We start from the raw sequence: 20,997 nt of genomic DNA on the forward strand, positions 1-20,997 counted from the left end.
CCAGCTAGGTTAGGGATCTCTGTCTTTGTTTTTTCAGGTCTTCACGCTTAACTGATCCTGGGTGGCTGCTGCTTCAGCTGTGAAACAGGGTTAATAAACCACTGACCCACCTTCCCCAACAGTCTGGAGGAAGATGCTAAAATCATTTGCTAGAGCTCTTTGCAAATGTGAGCTCACAACAATGCTGCTAAATCTTAGTTTTCAAGATCCTGGGAAGAATATAATCATTATGGGAGTTGAGTGGTTCTGAAATTGGGGGATATGATTCATTAGGGCCTGTCTACTCCTGGGGAAAGGAGCTAACCACAAGATCTGAGGTTCCAATCCATCAGCCACTCCAAGGAAGAGAGATAAGGCTCTATTTCCATAAAGATTTACAGTCTCGGAAACCCTACACGGGTTGCTGTGAATCAGAATCACCTGATGACAGTGAGTTTGGGTAACTCCTGGGGAAAGGATCCTTAGTGGTGCAATGATTGATAATCTAAATGTTGGTTTCAAACCACTAGACACTCCAAGGGAGAAAGGTGTGGCAGGTTGCTTCCGTAAAGTTTTCAGTCCAGGAAATCCTCCGGAGCAGTTCTTCTTTGTCTTATAGAGGTTGCAAGAGTCGAAATCAACTCCACTGCACACAAAAACAATTCCTAGGAAGTAGCAGGAAACCTGGGACCTCGTCTCTTCTCTCTGTGAACCAGCATGTAGGGAGGTCTTCCCTTTGTTTTCAAGGAGTCCCAGAGCTGCTTCTCTGGGGGTGGGAACATGACCACCCCCTCCATCCTCACTCCCACCCCAGGGTGGCTTCCTCCCAGCTCTCTCAGAGCCCTTCACAGTTTTATCTCTTTACTTGAAAGAGAAAATTGAAACAAAGAAACCAGGGTAATGAACAAACAAATACATAAAGCAAGGAAGCCGAGCCTGTGGGCATGTTCATCAGGGAAGTTGCTAGTTAGGCTGAGGGCAGAGAACCAAGATACCCAGCTATTAAAGGACAAAGGGTCAGCACACGCTGGAGAAGAGGAAACAAGGACTAGAAAGATAAAGGATTTTAGTTACTAAGAACCTTGGATTTCTGGACTTGCCTTGTACCCTATTTTCCTGTGACTTGGTTAGCCACTGACTTTCTGGTGCTACAGGTGGGCTTGCGTCTGCTCAGCAAGTTGTGGTCTCTTGACAAGGAACCCCAACAGTTTCTGGTATAGGCTGGGACATTCATGTGTGGATCTCTGGGTGCATGACAGTGAAGAAGCAGTTTGAGAAATTCTAAACTGAACTCCAGAACACTCACTCTCTCAGGCCTACAGTGTGGGTGGAGAAAGGAAGGAAGGGCCTGAGGAGACAGTTTGAAAGGCACTTACTCCCTCTCAGGTTCTGCAAACCCTTGTTCCCCTTTAAGAAAGAAAACAGTGAGAGACAGCGAGTACTAAGGACTTGAAACCCAAAATACTTTCTGTGCCTGGGAACCCTGACGAACAGATTTCTGAGAACTAGATAAATATGAAGGAAGGAGGTGGAAGAGGGTTGCAGAAATGTTCAGGCAAGGGCAGGCTTACTGGATTTGGTGGGAAACCCATTACAAAACTAGACTTAGAGACCTTTGGAAATGATCAGTCATTGGATAAGCACTGGACTGCCCTGAGGTTCAACCCACCAGCCATTCCTTAGGAACCCTATACAGAGTACCTATGAGTTGGAACCCCCACAAAGGCACTTAACAACAATAATTTGTGCAAAATAAGACACACACACACATTTAAGAAGAGTCTTTTATAACTGTTTCTTTTCTAGCTTTACTTCTCACTACATCTTGCCATATACCCGCAGTGTATAGCTATGTGTTAATCCCTGGTTTCAGAAGGATATGCACTGAACTGCTAACCAGAAGGTTAGTAGTTCAAACCACCAGTCACTCCTTGGAAATGGCACACAGAATCAACATGAGTCGGAAGTGACTAGATGGCACTTAACAACAGCAATCAACAGTTCAGAAGAGACTCATTGAGCACCTGCAACATACCAGGCAATGAGCAAATAAATATGCAATGTGTTAGATGTCAGGAGCCCTGGTGGTGCAGAGAGTTAAGCACTGGGCTAACTGCAAGGTTGGCAGTTCAAACCCACGAGCCGCTCCCTGGGAGGAACGATGAGACTATCTGCTCCAGCAAACATTTAGTTTCAGAAAATGCGATGGGGCATTGTAACTCTGTCCTTCATTTTGCTGTGAGTCAGAATCAACTTGACAGCAAGTGGGTACATTAGAGGAGTTGATTGGTTTATGTGATGTCAGAAGCATGATAACCATGCATAGAAAGTGTTCTCAACTTTTCTTTCCCCTGGTTCCTGGGTTTGGCTTGCAGGCTTCCACCTTCTGGATCCTCTGAGCTGAGACTGTCTCTCCAGAGCAATTTGTGGCCTTTTGTGATGAAGAACTGAGAGAAATATAGGAGGTTAGAAGGAAGGCCTTTAAAGGAAAATGAAAGGTTTTCATTCATTTTTCTTATTTTAAGTGATTTTATGGTTTAACTTTTTTTTTTTTTAATTTCCAGTTTTTTAAAGGGATGTATATAATGTAAGCTGGTGTCCTGGTATGACACTGTAGGATAAGCACTGGACTGCAAGATTGGTTTGAACCTCAAGGCTGCTGGTTTAAAGTTACCAGCTGCTCCTTGGAAACCCTATACGGAGTCACTGTGAGTTGGAACTGACTTGACAGCACTTATCAACAACAATTAATATAGTGTGTAAGGAGCCCTGGTAGCATAGTGGTTTACATGTTGGGCTACTAACTGCACAGTCAGCAGTTCAAATCCAGCAACGGTTCTGAGGGAGAAAGATGAGGATTTCTGCTTCCATAAAGATTTACAGCCTTAGAAACCCTATACAGCATTACTATGAGTTGGAACCAAATCCATGACACACCACCACAGCCACCACACCACTACATACAGTAGTATGTAGGCATCCTAGTGATGTGTGGGTTAACTACCAGGCTGCTAACTATAAGGTCAGCAGTTCAAACCCATCAGGGCTTTGCAGGAGAAAGATGCGTCACTAAACATTTATAGTCTTGAAAACCCTATTTCGGGTCACTATACGTTGAAATTGACTTGGTGGCAGTGTGTGAAAAAGCAGCCCTGGTGGCATAGTGGTTAAGCACTCAGCTGCTAACCGAAAGGTCTGTAGTTCAAACCTTCCAGTTGCTCCATAGGAGAAAGATATGGCAGTTGGCTTTCCAAATGATCACTGTCTAGGAAACCCTATGGGGCAGTTCTACTGTGTCTCAAGAGTCTTTATGAGTCTGAATCGTCTTGATGGCAATAGGTCTGGTTTTGGGTTTGGTTTTTTCAGTGTGTGAGAATTCCTGAGTCGTTGATTGGAAAGAAAGGAAAGGAGTTTTTAAGGGATTGATTGATGATTATGGATTTTCCTCGTGGTATAAAAAATGACAAGGAAACACTTTCGAGTTTTTGAAGCTACTCTTGGTTACACAGAAGGTGACCTTTGACTTCGATTGCACTCTGGGGTCATGACTTGATATGTTTCTTTTACTCATTTGCTAGACAAATAGTCAGTGGGCACCTAGTATGGGAAAGTAATATATAGGGCTGACCAGAAGGACCTGGTCCCTGTCTTCTTGAAGCATGACAATACATCAAACAGAATTGTGATGTGTATTTGGAGGAAAGAAACACTGCCATGGAAGCTAACAGGGAACTGCTTTATATCTTTGGAACACATCCTTCACTTCATATTTCAGGGTCTTCTTGTTGAAATGCTGTCCATGTTCTAGCAAAATCCTAATACAGGCTTCCTCTGCTATCCAAAAGTAGAGCGTTCCTATGAAAGCTTTGGTAAACCGAAATGATGTAAAGCGAAACAAAATTAATTTATATGGGGAAATATTTTGAGCAATTCCACACCTGGAAAATAACAAACCAAAACATGCAAAATAACACATAAAACCTAAAATAACCTGAATATATACGTTCATAGATAAAGTTAAAGCTATGGTTTTATGCTGAATGTAGTTACCAGGGAAGGAACTTGGCCTTGTTACTCACACTGTACAGGTAGTACACTACCTTTTTAAGGACTCACTGCCAAACAATGCTTACCTCTAGTTTTGCTTTTAGTCTTTTTTCCTAAAAGCAAGAATCCTTTGTTAATTTCTTTTGTTTAGCAAGAAACAAGTACTAACATTTGTTGTTATTGTGAAGTGCCGTCTAGTCGGTTATGACCCATAGCAACCCTGTAGAGGGTTTCTGAAGAGCAGCTGGTGAGCTTGAACCGCCGACCTTGCAGTTCAAACAGCTTTGCAGTCTGGCGCATTAACCCACAACGCCACACCAGGATTAACATATGTCTGCTGTAAAAGGAAAGTGGTATAAAACAAACTTTCGAAAAGTGAGAGATTCCTGTATACACTCTGTAAATCTCAGATGTCACCTCCTCTTTCTGGAAGCCATTTCAGGTTCCTCATTTAGGCTACTCTCTCCTGGCACACTGCTTGCAAGTCTATTATAAAACACAATTCACCCTGCCAAGTGTATAACCATTACATAGGGTGACCAACTGTCCCAGTTTGCCTGTGAGTGAAAGGATTCCCAGATGAAGACTTCCAGTGCTAAACTTCAGAATGTTCCAGATAATCTGGGGCAGGTTGATCCCAGTCACCTGCTGACAAGTCTGTCTTCCCCAGGACATGGCAACACTCCATGAGAGAGAGGGGACCACGTTTTCTTTTCTTTATCCATGCACTGAAAACTCTAGTGGCACAATGGTTAAGAGCCAGAGCCGCTTCCTGGAAGTCCATGGGAAAAATACTGAGGCAGTCTGCTTCTATAAAGATTTATGGTCTAGGAAACCCAGTGGAGCAGTTTTACTAAGTCCCCTAGGGTTGCTATGAGTGTGAATGCATTCCATGGCAGTGAGTTTTTTGTTTTCTTGAGTAGAAAATGGACTTCATGGCTTTGAACAAAAACGGTATCCATGAATGAATTTGTCAATGGAAAGAGTAACAAGAATAGTAGTTTATGCTTGAACATTTACTACATTCCGGGCCTTATACTGGGTCGCTGTGAGTCAGAAGCAACTCAATGACACTTACTAATAAATAACAAGGCCCTGTGCTAAGCCCCATAATGAATGGAGGTAGGTCATCTCTCTTTTCTGTAGGGAATCAGGCTAAACCAGCCAGTTGAGCCAGCACTGGAAAGGGTGGGACGGGCAAAGGGAACATAAGATCATTACCCACCATGCTCTAAGACAGCTGTTCTCACAACTTTTCTACTCAGACCCTTTTGTTGTTGTAAAATGCTATGATCTTAAACCACCACTTGTCTGTCAATTTGTCACACTCTGTGGCTTGCATGTTGCTGTGATGCTAAAAGTGATGTCATTGGTATTATAAATACTAGCAGGATCATTCCTGGAGGACAGATTTCAGCTGAGTGTCCCTACTAACACAGACTAGTAAGTACTGGCAGACTACTTCTGAATTTTAGCCACTGAAAACCTTATGAATAGCAGCCAAACATTGTAACTATAATACCAGAAGATGAGCCCCTCAGGTTGGAAGGCACTTAAAGTATGACCTGGGAGAAAAGCTGCCTCTTCAAAGTAGAATTGGCCATGATGATGCAAATGGAGTAAAACTTTCAGGACCTTAATTTGCTGATGGGGCACAACTCAAAATAAGGCGAAAACAACTGCAAACTTCCATTTAATAGTTAGAAAATGGAATGTATTAACTATGAATCTAGGAAACTTGGAAGTTGTCAAAAATGAAATGGAACGCATAAGTATCAATATCCTAGGCATTAGTGAGCTGAAATGGACTGATATTGGTCATTTTGAATCTGACAATCATATGGTTTACTATGCCAGGATTAACAAATTGAAAAGGAATGATGTTGTTTTTATTGTCAAAAATAACATTTCAAGATCTAGTCTGAAATCCAATGTTATTTGTGATAAGATAATATCCATACCCTTACAAGGAAAACTAGCTAATACTACTATTATTCAAATTTGCACCATCCATAGTGCCAGGGATGATGAAATTGAAGGATTTTACCAACTTCTTCAGTCTGAAATTGATCAAACATGCAATCAACATTTATTGATACTTACTGATGATTGGAATGGGAAGGTTGGAAACAAAGAGGAAGACTCCATAGTTGAAAAATATGGCCTTTGTGATAGAAATTATACCGGAGACCGCATGGTAAAACTATTCAAGACAACAATTTATTAATTCCAAAGACCTTTTTTAAACAACAGAAAGGCCAGTTTACATATATACCTCATCAGATGGAATACACAGAAACCAAGTTGAGTACATCTGTGGAAAATGATGATGGAAAAGCTCTATTTCATTAGTCAAAATAAGGCACGATGCTGACTATGGAACAAACCATCAATAACTGATATTCTGAAGTGGAAGAAAATTAAAACAATTCCATGAGAGCCATTATGTGACCTTGAACATATCCCATCTGATTTAGAGAACACCTCAAGAACAGATAAGATGCATTAAACACTACTGACCAAAGAGCAGAAGAATTGTGTGATAACATCAAGAACATCATAGAGGAAGAGAGCAAAAGGGCATTAAAAAGACAGGAAAGAAAGAAAAATGGATGTCTGAAACTTGCTCTCCAGCGTAGAGATGCTAAAGTAAATGGAAGAAATGATGAAGTAAAAGAGCTCAACAGAAAATTTCAAAGGACCGCTGGAGAAGACAAAGTAAATATTATAATGAAATGTGCAAAGACCAGGAGTTAGAAAACCAAAAGGGAAAAGCATGCTCAGTATTTCTCAAGCTGAGGGAACTGGAGAAAAAAATAATGGTTGATGTTCAACCATTTCAAGAAGTAACATATGATCAAGAACTGATGGTACTGAAGGAAAAATCCAAGATGCACTGACGGCATTGACAAAGAACAAGACACTAGGAATAGATGGAATACAAATTGAAATCTCTCAACAAACTGATGTGGCACTGGAAGAACTCACTCATTTATGCCAAGATGTGAAGAGATCCATATTTGTGCCCATTCCAAAGAGAGGTGACCCAACTGAATGCAGAAATCATTGAACAATATCATTAGTATCTCATGTAAGTGAAATTTTGCTGAAGACAATTCAAACTTCCTGCAACATTATCTCACCAGAAATTCATGTTGGATTCAGAAGAAGACATGGAACCAGGGATATCATTGCTGATGTCAGATGGATCTTGGCTGAAAGTAGAAAATACCAGAAAGATGTTTATTTGTGCTATATTGGCTATGCAAAGGTTTTCATATGTGTGGATCATGACAAACTATGGATAACACTGTAAAAAAATGCATATTCCAGAACACTTAATTGTGCTCATGAAGAACCTGAACACAGACCAAGAGGCAGTCATTAGAAGAGAATAAGGGGATACTGAATGGTTTAAAATCAGGAAAGATGTTTGTCAAGGTTGTATTTTTTCACCATACTTATTCAGTCTGTATGCTGAGCAAATAATCTGATAAACTAGGCTATCCGAAGAAGAATATGGTATTAGGATTGGAGGAAGATTTAATAAGGACTGCAATATACAAATAATACAATCTTGCTTATTCAAAGTCAAGAGGACTTAAATTACTTACTCATAAAGATCAAAGACCACAGCCTTCAGTATGGATTGCACCTCAATGTAAAGAAAGCAAAAATCCTCACAACTGGGAGAACAAACAAGATGGTGGATTGGGTGGAAGTGCAGTGAGGAGCTCTGCTGGCAATGACACAGAATATAGGATCAAAACAGGCTCAGGGGATGGTCCCAGATCTCTGAACCACATATAAAGGAATATTTAGAAGGTTGGAAGACTTATAGCCGGGGGAGTTTGTGGCAGAAGCAAGAAATCCATTGCTTTCTGGTTTGTGATGCTCAGCTGTTCCAGGAGCCTCCATCTTGGGTGAGACCAAGAGGGGTAAGGATAGGAGAGGCTACGGAAGCCTGACAGAACTGTGGAGATAGAGGTGTGGACATTCTTTTCTTTTGGTATCTGTTCATTGGTCCCTTATTGCCAGCATACCTCCATTCTGGTGACTCTAGGGGTGCCTGAGCTAGTGGACACCCCAGCCCCACCCTTGGAGGGTTTTACTACACATGCACACAGAGCTCCTCGAAATTTAAAGAGACAGTTTCCAATTAAAACCAAATGGCCACAGCCAGCCCTGAACTGTTTACAACTAGAAAAAAGGCCTGAACGGGGATTGTGGAGCAGGACAAGCAGATAAAAAAGGAAATAGGCTGAAAATTAAATCCTAAGTTACATCACAGTGACCAACGGTGGCATCTTGAAATTTCTCAAGAAGAAGATTGAAAAGGGAAGCCCATCTCCTGGTCACATCTACCTGGAGGCAATCAGAAAGCATAAAAAATACTAAAATACATACCCATCTAAGTATTAAGGCCACAGATAACCCCTGAATATGTCCAAAAAACAGAAGCAGATGACCATATCTGCACATGTCCAGAAACAAGATAAAGTGACTGAGGCAAATAAGCTGGAAGTAGACCTACACTCCATACTGGAAGATGGGCAGGCTTTGGAAATGCCTGAGAAGAAATTCAGAAAAATGATTATAAAATGTATCAAAACACTATACAATGGAGTTGAGAAAAATAAGGAAGAAGTCAGGAAAGTGCTACAGGAACAATCAAATAAGATAGATAGAGCATTGGAAACAATTCAAAACCTACAGAAAGAGGTTCAAACGATTAATAATAGAATATCAGAAATGGACAATACACTGAAAGGGCAAAGGAGTAGAATTGAAGAGATAGGAGCCAGAACTAGTGAGCTAGAAGATAAATCTCTCAACACTACTAAGATAGAAGAACAAATACAACAAAAGATGAAAAAAATCCAAAGAAAGCCTAAGATTCATGTTGGATAACATGAAGAGGAATAACATAAGAATATTGGCATTCCAGAACAGGAACAATCACACAAGTCCACAGAGGAGATAGTTGAAGAGCTTCTGGAAGAAAATTTTTCTGACATACTGAAAAGTGAAAAGATAAGCTTTCAAGAAGCTCAATGAACCCCAGGATGGATAGACCCTAAAAGACAATCACTAAGACATATAATAATCAAGCTCTCCAAAATCAGAAATAAGGACAGGATCTTGAAAGCAGCTAGAGAAAAGAGAAATATAACATACAACAGCAAGCAAATCAGATTAAACTCGGATTTCTCAACAGAAACCATGCAAGCAAGAAGGCAATGGGGAGACATATATAAAACCCTGAAAGAAAAAATCTGCCACCCAAGAATCCTCTACCCAGCAAAGCTGTCAATCAAATATGATGGTTCAATCAAAACATTCCAGGAAAAACAGAAGTTAAGGGATTTTACCAAAGCCAACCCTGCTATGAAAAACGTTCTAAAGGAAGTTCTGTGGACTGAGAACCAACAAGAACAGACAACAACTACAGAATGACATACATGGCAGCATCACCCTGAACTTAATCGACAAATGGAAGAGTCAAGAACAGAATAAAATGAACAGAGGATCTGGGAGGTCAGTCTATGATCAAAACAATTACAATGTGAAAAAAGGTAAACATAGAGGAACAGACACCCACATGGTGGGAAGATCAGGTAGATTACTGGATAAAATAGACTGTTCTATATGGAGGCTAGAACTAATGGAATATAAGGTAACCACAATGGGGTTGGGGTGGGGTGGTCTAGTTTGAGTGTTAGGGAGGGCAATACAAGAAATGGGGAGGAGGCAGAAGAACAAGATAGATAGGGAAACACTGAGACAGGTTTGCATGGCCTAGTGGGACAGAGGTAAATGTGATGCATACTCAACCTTGGAACAACCTCTGGGATACAGGGATCTAGGTATAGCTTGAAGAGGGTAAATAATACTAAAATCCTTGACTGCCTTACGAATATTAGTTTCACTTGCCTACTATTGTAAAATAGACACTTGAGTGGGATAGAAAGGAATGTTGGGAAACATGATTAGAGAAAACGTGTAAGCCCGCCTTCAGCCTATAACTGATTGGAATACCTCAAAGGGGTTCTACAACTTGCCCAGTGAAATAGGCCTCGTGCAAAGCCTTTACAGAGTATAGGACCTTAGGTGGAATCCTGAGTCCCCTCCACAACCTTGTGAGGTGAGACATTCCCACTAGAAAGGACAAGCAGACTGGAACAGCTACAGTGACAGAAGATACATCTTCATGATGAACCTGACCTATACTCAGAGCGGTTGTTACTTTAAATACCAACAGAGAGGGAAAGAGTCTTCACATCAAGTATCAATGCTATCTCCTCTGTACACAGGGTAGACATGGACGGGCAACTTAGACATTGGCTACCTAAAATGAGGTAGCAATAAAGGCACAGAGTGATGGCTTACAAGGTTTCAAGAGGGAGTTTAGTTTAAGAGTATGGGGGGAACAAAAGAGTCCTCACTGAATAGCTCTCATCTCGTCTAGATGGGTCTGGTGAAAAGAGATGGGGATAAGATTAGTAAGATTCAATAGTGAATAATCATTATCATGACTAATCGCGACTGTCACAATTATAAAGGTAGAAGTTTTGTAACAAAAAAAGGGGAGTGGTTAATCTTACAGTCCAGAAACAGAGGACCCTAGGACCATTAAGAGAAAAATGCAAAAGCAGAATGTTGGACCTTATCCAGAGAAGCAGCAGCGCCACAGATGGAGGCAGAGATGGGGGCATGGAGATGGGGCGTGGCTAAGGACTCTAGATTTCATGGACTAATAAGAGAGGGACTAAGAGCTGGTGGCCAGGAGCAGACTTGCAGAATATACCCTTTGGAGATGTAAATTATTATATATGCTTGAATGGGGTCTTTTGTGTGTGTGTGTGTGTGTTGTTTTTTTTTAAAGCTAAAGTGGATAGAGAGAAATACTGTTAACTGATGCTGCATGGAGGGGAGTATAATCATTATAATGAAACAGGGTATATGAGTTGATGAATGTAAAACTGATGATATGCCCTGTAAACTTTCACTCAATCCACAATAAAAACCTTAAAAAAAAAATCCTCACAACTGACACAATATATAACATCATGATAAATGGAGAAAAAATTTCATTTTACTTGGATCCATAGACAACACTCATGGAACCAGAAGTCACATGACATATTGCATTAGGCACATCTGCTGCAAAGCACATCTTAGTTTAAGAACTGAGGTGAATCTGACCCAAGCCATGTTATTTTTAATTGCATTATATGCATGTGAAATTTGGACAACGAATAAGGAAGACTGTAGAAGAATTGATGCATTTGAGTTATGGGGTTAGAGAAGAATATTAAAAAACCATGGACTGCCAGAAGAACAAACAAATCTGTGTTGGAAGTACAGCCGGCCAGAATGCTCCTTAGAAGCCAGGAGGGTTTCATACTTTGGACATATTATTAGGAGGGACCAGTCCTGGAGAAGGACATCGTGCTTGGTAAAGTACAGGATGAGTGAAAAAGAGGCAGATCCTCAATGAGATGGATTGGCACAGTCGCAGAAGCACTGGGTTTAACTGCAGCAATTGTGAGGATGGCGCAGGACTGGGCATTGATTCGCTCCGCTGATCATAGGATTGCTGTGAGTTGGAGACAACTCAAGGCAACTCAGAACAACAAAAATGCTCTTAAAAATGTTACAGAGCTCATGGCAGGAGTGTCTTAAAAATTACGCAGGATTCCTCCCTAAAAGTTTATGTGGGTTAGATTTGTCCATAGTGAGAGTCTATTAGCAATTAAAAGGAAGGATAAAAAAAGATTATTATTTCATTTAAACATGACTTCATATTACCATAAAGAACACATTTTTAATGAAAAATATTTTTTTTCCTAACCAAATATTAGCAAAAAGAGAGGATTTGTTATTTAATATGTCTTATCTTTACGATCTGGTTTAATAGAAAACATCTGGATTGTTACCTCTATTTGTACATTCAATCTGCTGCAAAATGTATTGTGTAGACTCTGGAAAACTCCACTGTACACTGCTGAGAGAATCAGGGAGACAAAGGCAAATAATTTCTTAGTATGATTATGGGCATTGTTTTGCTTTTGGAGACCTCTTGCCTGAAAGGATTGCAGGACTGCACTTTGGGAGCTGTACCATATCTTTAGGAACATGTCTCTGGAGAAAAGGTAACCTTTGGTTTGTAAAGTGGAGTTGGGCTATCCCGGGACCACAGGAGAGGGGATAGAAACATATGCCGCCAAGGAACCAAGCTTAGCCGCAGAGCGCTTCCTGGTTTACAAACAACTGTTCGAACTTGGACTACAACTCCCGACAGAACTCGCCGCCAGGAGTGGGTCGGCGGCTGTGAGTCGTCTGGGTGACCGAAGCTGAGTAATGGACGTGAGAAGGGGCCGGCCTGTGTTTGGCAGGCGAGGTGCTTCTATTGGACAAACTGACAGGAGGGGGCAGAGCCTAAGTGTGGACCAGCCAATGGTTTGCGGTCCGGGGGAAGGGCGGGGACCGAGTGTGGCCGAACTGACTCGCGGGTTGCGTTGAGTGTTCAGAGCCCCGGAAGGTGGGTTTGCCGGGGGCGGAGGCCCTCCTGGGACCCGGGCTGCTCGGCTGGGGAGATGGCGGCGCGATGGAGCAGCGAAAATGTGGTGGTGGAGTTCCGAGATTCGCAGGTGAGCTGGGGCCAAATGGAGTCGTCTGGGCATGCGCCGTGGCTCCCCTCCCCCACGCCTCTTAGCCGCCCTGGGGTCTGCGGGGAGACCCCCAGACTCGGGCTAGGTGGATGGGTAGGGGGACCCGGAACTGTCAGACTCGGGCGGGCGAGGGGAACCTGGATGACCGTTGGTGTCGGTTGGGGTGGGTACGGATGGTGTTTCGGTGCTACATGGGGAATTTCGGGTAGTAAGATCCGTCTGGGACCCTGAAACACTTAGATTGCTCGCGCGTGATGAACGGAGGCCTTGGGTGACCCGGGCGGTGTTAGCTCCCTGAGATCCGGGACCGCACCTCGTGACTTGGGCAAGTCGAACAAGTTGCCTTGATTCTGAGCTTCAGCTGTCAGGGTTGTGTGTGTGTGTATTAGAATGAAAAAATACCGTGTAGTGAACAGGAGTGTGGTCTGTCGCATGTATTCTCCTATCTCCCTCTCTCTGCATGTCAGCTTTCTTACTTGTAGAAGGATGGGAATCACTTCTACCTCATAAGGTTAGCCGAGGATTTTATGAGATAATACATTTAGAACAGGTAGCCCCCCTGACTCTTGGTAAGAGTCAGAAAACATTTGTATGTCATAGGGGTTTTTACCAGTGTTCTTCTAGATGCCTATTGCTAAAACCCACATTTTCCTCCCTCTCTGATAGGGTTTTGTGTCAATTTGGCTAGACCTGGATTGTCTCTGGTTTGATAATTAAGGTATAGTAATTGCCCATGTTGTTGTTAAGTGCCATCGAGTCAGTTCCGACCTCTAGCGATCCTGTGTAGAGTTTCCAAGGAGCCGTTGGTGAGCTTGAACCACCAACCTTGCGGTTCAAATGGCTTTGCAGTTTGACTCGTTAACCCACAGCACCATACCAGGACTCCAATTGCCCATGATGAGAGATCTAATATAACTGTTTCTATGTTGTGATCTGGTGTAATCACCTGTGATCTGATATTGTTATCCTTTGTGTTGTAAATATTCACTTCTTTGATGTTAAGGAGGCGGGATGCAATTTATCAGAGGGATCTACTACCACCAAGAAAGAAGATCCTTAAGTGGAGTGCATACTTTATACCTGGAGTCCCTGCACTGTGAAGCTTCTAGATCCCCGACAAAATTGATGCTTGGAGATCTCCAAGGATTGCCGGACCCACAGATGCTGAAGGAGACTAGGACATTTCCCCAGAGTCCACTAAGACAGCTAAAGCCTTCCTCTAGAGCTGGCGCTCTTTACACTTTTTATATTTCTGAATACTTCTGAATATTTCTGTTACAGCAGCTCTAGATAAGACACTTTCCTAATTCCTGAAAGTACCATACTTGATAAATAAGTTTTAGCTCCTTTCTAGCCCAAATGACTTGTCCAAGGCTTCCCATAATGTGGCCACCTTGCCACCTAGAAGACCTGGCTCAGCTCATTGCCCTACTTGGCTTCAGAGTATAATTCTACAGTAAATGTTTCGTTTCTCCACCCCAGAGTTGAGGGTAGTGCCTTCTGTGTGCTAGACTTTCATCTCATTGATTCAATAGATGTTTACGGATCACCTCCCAGGTTGATCCTCAGGCGATTTATACTAAACGGAAGGAAATAAAGGGATGAGGTGGTTTCTTTTTTAGAAAATTCCATTTTCTTTTTTATTCTAAAGATGAGTGAGTGGAGGAGCCCTCTAACAACTTGCTCTGGGGTGCACTGTGATGCAAAACCCCCACTGAGGATTTGAGCAGTAGCATTTGGATGAAGGGATCTTGAAGCACTTTGCACTGCCAGCTTGATGTCTACTTTGAGGCCAGCTCTCCCAAGGGAGGCGCCAGACTCCTAGGGAAAGGAGCCAAGCTCTTGTTACCCTTCTGTTAATTGCTTTCACTGGGGGCTGGGACAGAAGGGAATCATGCATTGGGTCTCAGAACCTGCTAATTTGGAAGCTACTAATCTGTAAGCCCTTTAATTCTCACAGAAACCTTGGTAGTCTCACCCTGAGTTGACTATGGAGATGTAATTGGGGCAACCTGCCGAGAGGGTGCTAACACTTCTATTAGGAAGCTCTCAAGCCCTGTCAGATGATTAAATCTAAGCAGCAGTTGTCATAGGAAGGGGTACAAAGTAAATTGCAATTGAACAGCCTTGTGGAAGTTTCTGTTCTTCTTTCTAATTTCTGTCCAGTTGGTTTTGTGTTTGAGTCCAATGAATTGTGGAGTAGTGGGGAACCTGTTTTATTAACTATTTCATGAATGTCAAATGGAAATGTCAAAAAAATCTTCAGTTTATCTTTCAAAAAACAAATGCTGGAACAATAAACTTTGTTCAAAACACTCTGTATCTTTAAAAAATGTATAGATTTTAAAAAGATTTTTCAGAGAAAACCCCTAGCCTGAAAGGTGAGATTCCTTTTTACAGTTTACATAAATGTTATCTGCTTGATAAGACAAGGTCTTGGTACCATCATCAACTAAGAGTTAAGAACCTGTGTTGCATGCCGGCTCCTCTGAAGTGGCCCTGGAATCATTGGATCAATGAGCGTTAGCACTGTGAGGAAACTTAGAAACAGTCGCAGGGATGGGCCCTTGAAATCATTTGTTCTGGCCCTGCCAAGGCAACCACAGTTTCAGCCATCATATAGGTGTTAGGTGCTGATGAGTCGATTCCGACCCATAGTGACCCTGTCGGGTTTCCAAGGAGCAGCTGGTGAGTTTGAACTGCTGACTTTGTGGTTCAAAGAGACTTTGCAGTCCAGTGCATTAACCCACAGTGGTTAATTAGCTGTTTGACCAAATAATAGCAGGCTAATTTTTAAGTTGATAATTTTGTATGGTCCACTAATGATGTTATAAATTTTGGCAGAAAAAAGGTTCCCCACCCCTGATCTCGGACAATATCCAGAACTTTCTGTGATGATGAGAATCTGGCTATATGATTGAAAAGCACAGGGTACTGAGAAAAGTACAGGTTGGTGTCTACTCTGAAGGAGCCCATGCGATAAGCACGGGACTACAGACCACAAGGTCTGCAGTTTGAGCCCTTCTGCCACTCCATGGGAGAAAGATGAGGCTTTCTGCTCCCTCGATTTAAAATCTTGGAAACCCTATACATGGTCACTATGAGTCAGAACTAACGTCATGGTACTTAATTACAACTCAGCATGTGTAGCACTATTAGAGACTATGATCATAAGCAGATTTGTAACCAGCTGCTTAATACATCCTCCACTTGGGCATCTGAGAGGGATCTCAAACTCAGTTATGTTCAAAATAATGGTTTAACTCTGTTTGCACCCCAGCCTGTTTCCCCCTTTCCAATCTATTCTCCACACAGCCAAGTGATTAAAAAAATATTAAATTGAGGTATAATTAATAAAATCTGCCTATTTAAGTGTACTATTTGTTGAGTTTTGACAAACGTATATGATCCTGTAAGCGCCATGTGAATTCAGATAAAGTACATTTCAAGTACAACCCAGGAAGTCCCTCATTCCCTGCTATAGATAGAATTTTGCCCCTCAAAATGACTTGTAAATCCTAACCTCTCTGCTTGTGGTTATAATCCCATTTGGAACTAGGTTGTCTTTGCTGTACTAAGTGTAGACTGTGTCTTGAGTCAATCTTTTGAGGTAGATTAAACAAGCAAGTGAGCAGAAATGGAAAACGAGATGCCATACTGTGTGAAGATAGCCCACGAGCAGGAGCTCAGAAGAAACTAGTGCTGTCCGAGAAAACCTTCCTCTAGAGCCAGCATTCTGAATTCAGACTTCTGGCCTCTTAAACTGAGAAAATACATTTCTATGTGTTAACACCTCCCCATTTGTGGCGTTGCTGTTATAGCCCCACTAGAGAAGTCAGAGGTGCCCATTCCCACATCCCTCAAAACCTCTGATGACATTCTGTAACAGATGGACTCATACCAGATGTATTTGTATTGTTTCATCTATCAGTTAACGCTTTCCTTTTCATTGCCAAGCGGGATTCCTTTGTATCTGTTCACCCATTTATGGAGTTTTGGGTTATCTCTAATTTTTGGTGATGTTGAACAATGCTGTGATAAATATCACAATGATATTTAGAAAATATTGAATTCGTTCATACCCCGGATGAAATATAAATTCCTATTTGGACCGCTTCCTACTTATCAAATCGTGTTGTACACGCTTCCCCTCACCCGCAATTTGTCTTTATTCTTCCCCTACTAAAGCGTAAGCTCTGTGAACCTGAGTTTTTGTCTTACTGACTACTGCATCCCTAATGCCTACAATGCTGGTGGTGGTGCTTGTGAACTGTCTAGTTGTTCCTGACTCAGCGTGACCCTGGAAAGGGTTTCTGAGGCTGTGACTATTTACCGAGTAGAAATTGTCATCTTTCTCCCGTCAGTGCAGCTGGTAGATTTGCACTGCTGACCTTGCGGGTAACAACCCAGCTCATTACTCACTACTCTGCCAGGGCTCTTTGGTGTCCGCCATAGTACTTGGGACACAGCACATGAGGAGCCTCGATGGGTTGAGCAGTTTGCAACCAGCTGCTAGGCTAACAGTGGAAGGTTCAAATCCACCTAGTGGCGTTGTAGAGGAAAAGGCCTGATGAGTTGTTTCTTTAGGATTACAGCCTGGAAAGCCCTATGGAGCACGTCTAGACTATAACACAGGGGCCGCGGGCTTGCTAAGAATAACCACATGTATGTAGCATCCCCTCAGGAAAGATTTGTTGAATGAATGAATTTAAACAATCAGTAATACTGATTAACAATAACAAGTGTTTGGGAAAAAGTATTTAGATGTCAGCCATTTAAACCATAACCTTTCTGTGCTTGCTTCGGCAGCACATATGCTAAAATTGGAAAGCTACAGAGAAGCTTAGCGTGGCCCCTAGCTAGGTATGACATGCCAATTTGTGAAGCGTTCCATGAAAAACGAAAAACACAAAACTTTTATTGTAGAATAGTTGTTGACAGAGCAGTTGGGGAGATAGGACAGAGTATTTCCATATACCTCACCCCCAGATTTCCCTATTATTAATCCACTGTGTCAGCATTGGGACATGTTTTGCAATCAGTGAAACAAGTGTTGAGTGTCATCCATTCGGTTTCAACTTTCAGCAGTCCTATATAGGGTTTCCAAGGAACGGCTGGTGGGTTTGAACCACTGACCATGTGGTTAGTGGTCCAATGCTTATTCTACAGCACCACACCAGGACTCCAGTGAACCAGTGGTGATGGTAGTGGTGGTTCCGACTCATAGCGGCCCTGTATATGGTTTCTGAAACTGTAAATCTTTGTGGCAACAGATAGCCTTCTCTTTCTCCCACCAAGCAAATGGTAGATTTGAATGAACAGTATTTGATACATTATTATTAAGCAGAAGGAATACTTCCTTCAGACTGACTGAGTTTTTGCCTGGTGTCCTCCTTTGTTGTTGTTGTACACGGATCTCATGTAGCACACGTATTCTAGTCTGCCTCAAGCTCCTCTTGGTACAGGTACGATAGTTTCTCAGACTCAGTTTTTGATGACTTTGACAGTCTTTGGGAGTACGAGGCAGCTGCTTTGTAGGCCACCCCTCAGTTGGGATTTCTCTGATGCTTTTCTGCTGAGTAGGCTGGAGTCCTGGTGTGACGCTGTAGGAGCAACACTAGACTGCTAACCTCAAGGTTGGCAGTTCAAGCCCACCAGCTGCTCCTCAGAAATGAGTAGACAGGATTATGCATTTTGTTGATTGCTTGGATTTATGTATAAATAGCTTTGTCAAGTGGTTAAGAAGTTGGAGCCCTTTGCCCTTAGGAACTCCTTGTTGATTAGAGTATTGGTGAGTATTGTCTTCAAGTCATTGCTTCATGCTTGCTTAAGATGGAAAACGAAACATCTCGGCAGAAAGTGTGCTCTCTGCTGCCCTAGTGGCTTATGATTTATAAGTCTCAGCATTCCTGCAGCTCTTCCAGGACTGGCTTCTGCTTTAAATCCAAAAGCAAAACAACAACAACAAAAAACAACCTGGCAAATTCTTTAGCCGAGAGGGAAGTTATTCATAGTTAACAGTGTATATATGTTTTCTCAAGAAATCCAGTGCTGGTCCCTGATTCTCTAGTTTCACTTAAAGTTCATATTAAACTTTGTGAGGGGGTGGGGAGAGCGTGGCAAAGAAGCATTATGACTGTTTCTTGTGGAAGTGGCTAATTAGGATGTGACCTCTGCAAATGATTTGTTTCCTGGAAGACTTCATGTGAAGATGCAGGGAGAGCATAGCATAGCAAAGAAATGAAGGGTCTGGAAATAGACCGCCTGGGTCAGAACCCAAGTGGTGGTGCTTGCCTGCTGTGTGATCTTGTGACATGTTCTCTAGCGTTTCTAAGCTTCAGTTTCTCTGTCCATAATATGAGGGTAGTAGCAACTCCCTGTGCTGGAGGTCCCAGAGATCACCTACCAGTTTGATGATCTGCTGTTGTTGTTGTTAAGTGCCTGCAAGTCATTTCCGACTCAGAGTGACCCTGTATAGGGTTTCTAAGGAGCGGCTGGTGGATTTGAACTGCCAACTTTATGGTTCAAACTGACCTTCCGGTCTAGTGCTTATCCTGCGGCACCTCACCAGGACTCTTTGATGATCTGCTAGGATGATGCAAAGTATTCATTGTACAGTCGTATGCATGGCTGTGATTGTTACAGTGAAAGGATATTTAGTCAAAATCAGCAAAGGGAAAAGGCGCATGGGGTGTAGATTGGAGGGAACCAGAGCAAGCTTCCAAGTCATACAAGATGCACTCAAATCACCCAGGATCCAAGTGCAACAACCCATGTGAAATGTTTCTACCAGGGAAGCTCAGTAGAGACTCAGTGCCCACAGTTGTGACTGGGGATGGTTACATTGACACCCTCTATATCCAAATTCCAGACTTCCAGAGGGAAGCAACTGTTTGGCATTACCCACATTGTTTACACAAAGAGTTTAGGCATAGTGAGCTACGCTTAACAGCTGGGGAAGGGTGAGAATACTCCCCAAATTCAAGTTCCTGAATCACCAGCCCAGGGTCACCATTGCAAGCAGGCCTTTCTATTGGTAGCAGTGCATTTCTTCTGCTTACTACTTTGTGGAGTGAATGGGAGGGCTACACGAGAGTATCAGTGTGGAACACTTACTTGTACACAGTGGTGAGCATATGCGAAGTGCTCACTGAATGTTACTTACTAGTATGATTTTGTAAAACTCACTTGGGGAAGCAACAAACATGGCTCACCAACATATTTAATAGACTCTCAGAGCTGAAAAGACTTTTAAAAGATGTCGAATCTCCTTATTTTACAAATGAGGAACCTGAGACTCAGAAAGATTTAGTGATTTACCTGGTGATACCCATTTTAGTTTGTGGGGGAAGTGAGGACATTCTCATCATAAAGGGGAGATTGTGTGAACAAGAACCTTGGATAGATGACCTCCAGTAAGCAATAGAGGAGGATGGTAGGGAACAGCGTTTGCGGCAGTATCCATCTCTAATTGAAAGGGATTGGATCTTGTCTTGTGAAATGATGTGATCCTTTGTATATCAATGGGTGTCGGGTTGTGGTTTTATTCTGTGAAATCTGATCATGCAGTTTTTATGATGCTTGCGCAGGCTGGTGACAAACTGATATTAGGGGAGCTGACCTAGCTCTGATCTGCATTGATGGGCTGTTTCCCCTTTGTATCATCTGGAAGAATGAACAGGCAAAGTACTTTTCAGTTTTTTAGAACAGCTCCATCTAATTCAGTTGGGACTGAAAGATGAAGGCTTGAGTTTTTCGAAGTAATTTCAAACAAGCAAACCCACAATTTTGTTTCAGAGTCAGCAAACACAAGTCAGTGCCATTGAGTCGATTCTGACTCATAGAGCTCCTGTTAGGCGCAGTAGAACTGCTCCCTAGGTTTCCAATGCTGTAAACCTGTATGGAAGCAGGTGGGTTTTGTGACTCTTAATTGTGAATGCTTGGAACTCTAACGTGGTCTTAAATTGAGTCATCTTAGAAGCTGGAGTGGGGAATCTCATCACCATCAAAAAGGAAGAGCCAGGAGTGGAGCATATCCTTGTGATCCAGAGATCCCTGTGCATTGAAACTCCTTGACCCAAAACAGAGCTGCTCTGATTGGTGACCACACACATCACCGATGGGGAGAAATGGGGTAAAAGCAGCAATGAAGCGGCAAGCTAAACCCTACAATGTTCAGTGGACTTCTGTGGACCCAGCTGGAGACCTGGGGACTCTTGGGCCCAGAGTCAGTGGCGTGGCCACGGAGGACTCGAGAGGAGAGTGGAGCTACCGGCTGACAAGAAGAGAGGGCATG

At 42.5% G+C, this 20,997-nt stretch overlaps 1 protein-coding gene across 1 annotated transcript in view; it reads left to right on the forward strand.

The window, feature by feature from the left end:
• Positions 1-12,569: 12,569 nt before the first annotated feature.
• Positions 12,570-20,997, forward strand: part of LOC102816202 (WD repeat-containing protein 59-like) — a 69,454-nt gene continuing 61,026 nt past the window's right edge. Inside the window, exon 1 of the mRNA XM_006860170.1 lies at positions 12,570-12,680. Within this exon, the coding sequence (XP_006860232.1) occupies positions 12,627-12,680 (54 nt within the window). The 5' untranslated portion in view covers positions 12,570-12,626. The remainder of the gene's footprint in view (positions 12,681-20,997) is intronic.

Source organism: Chrysochloris asiatica, unplaced genomic scaffold, assembly GCF_000296735.1.
Source record: "Chrysochloris asiatica unplaced genomic scaffold, ChrAsi1.0 scaffold00037, whole genome shotgun sequence".
In the NCBI taxonomy this organism is placed as follows: domain Eukaryota; kingdom Metazoa; phylum Chordata; class Mammalia; order Afrosoricida; family Chrysochloridae; genus Chrysochloris; species Chrysochloris asiatica.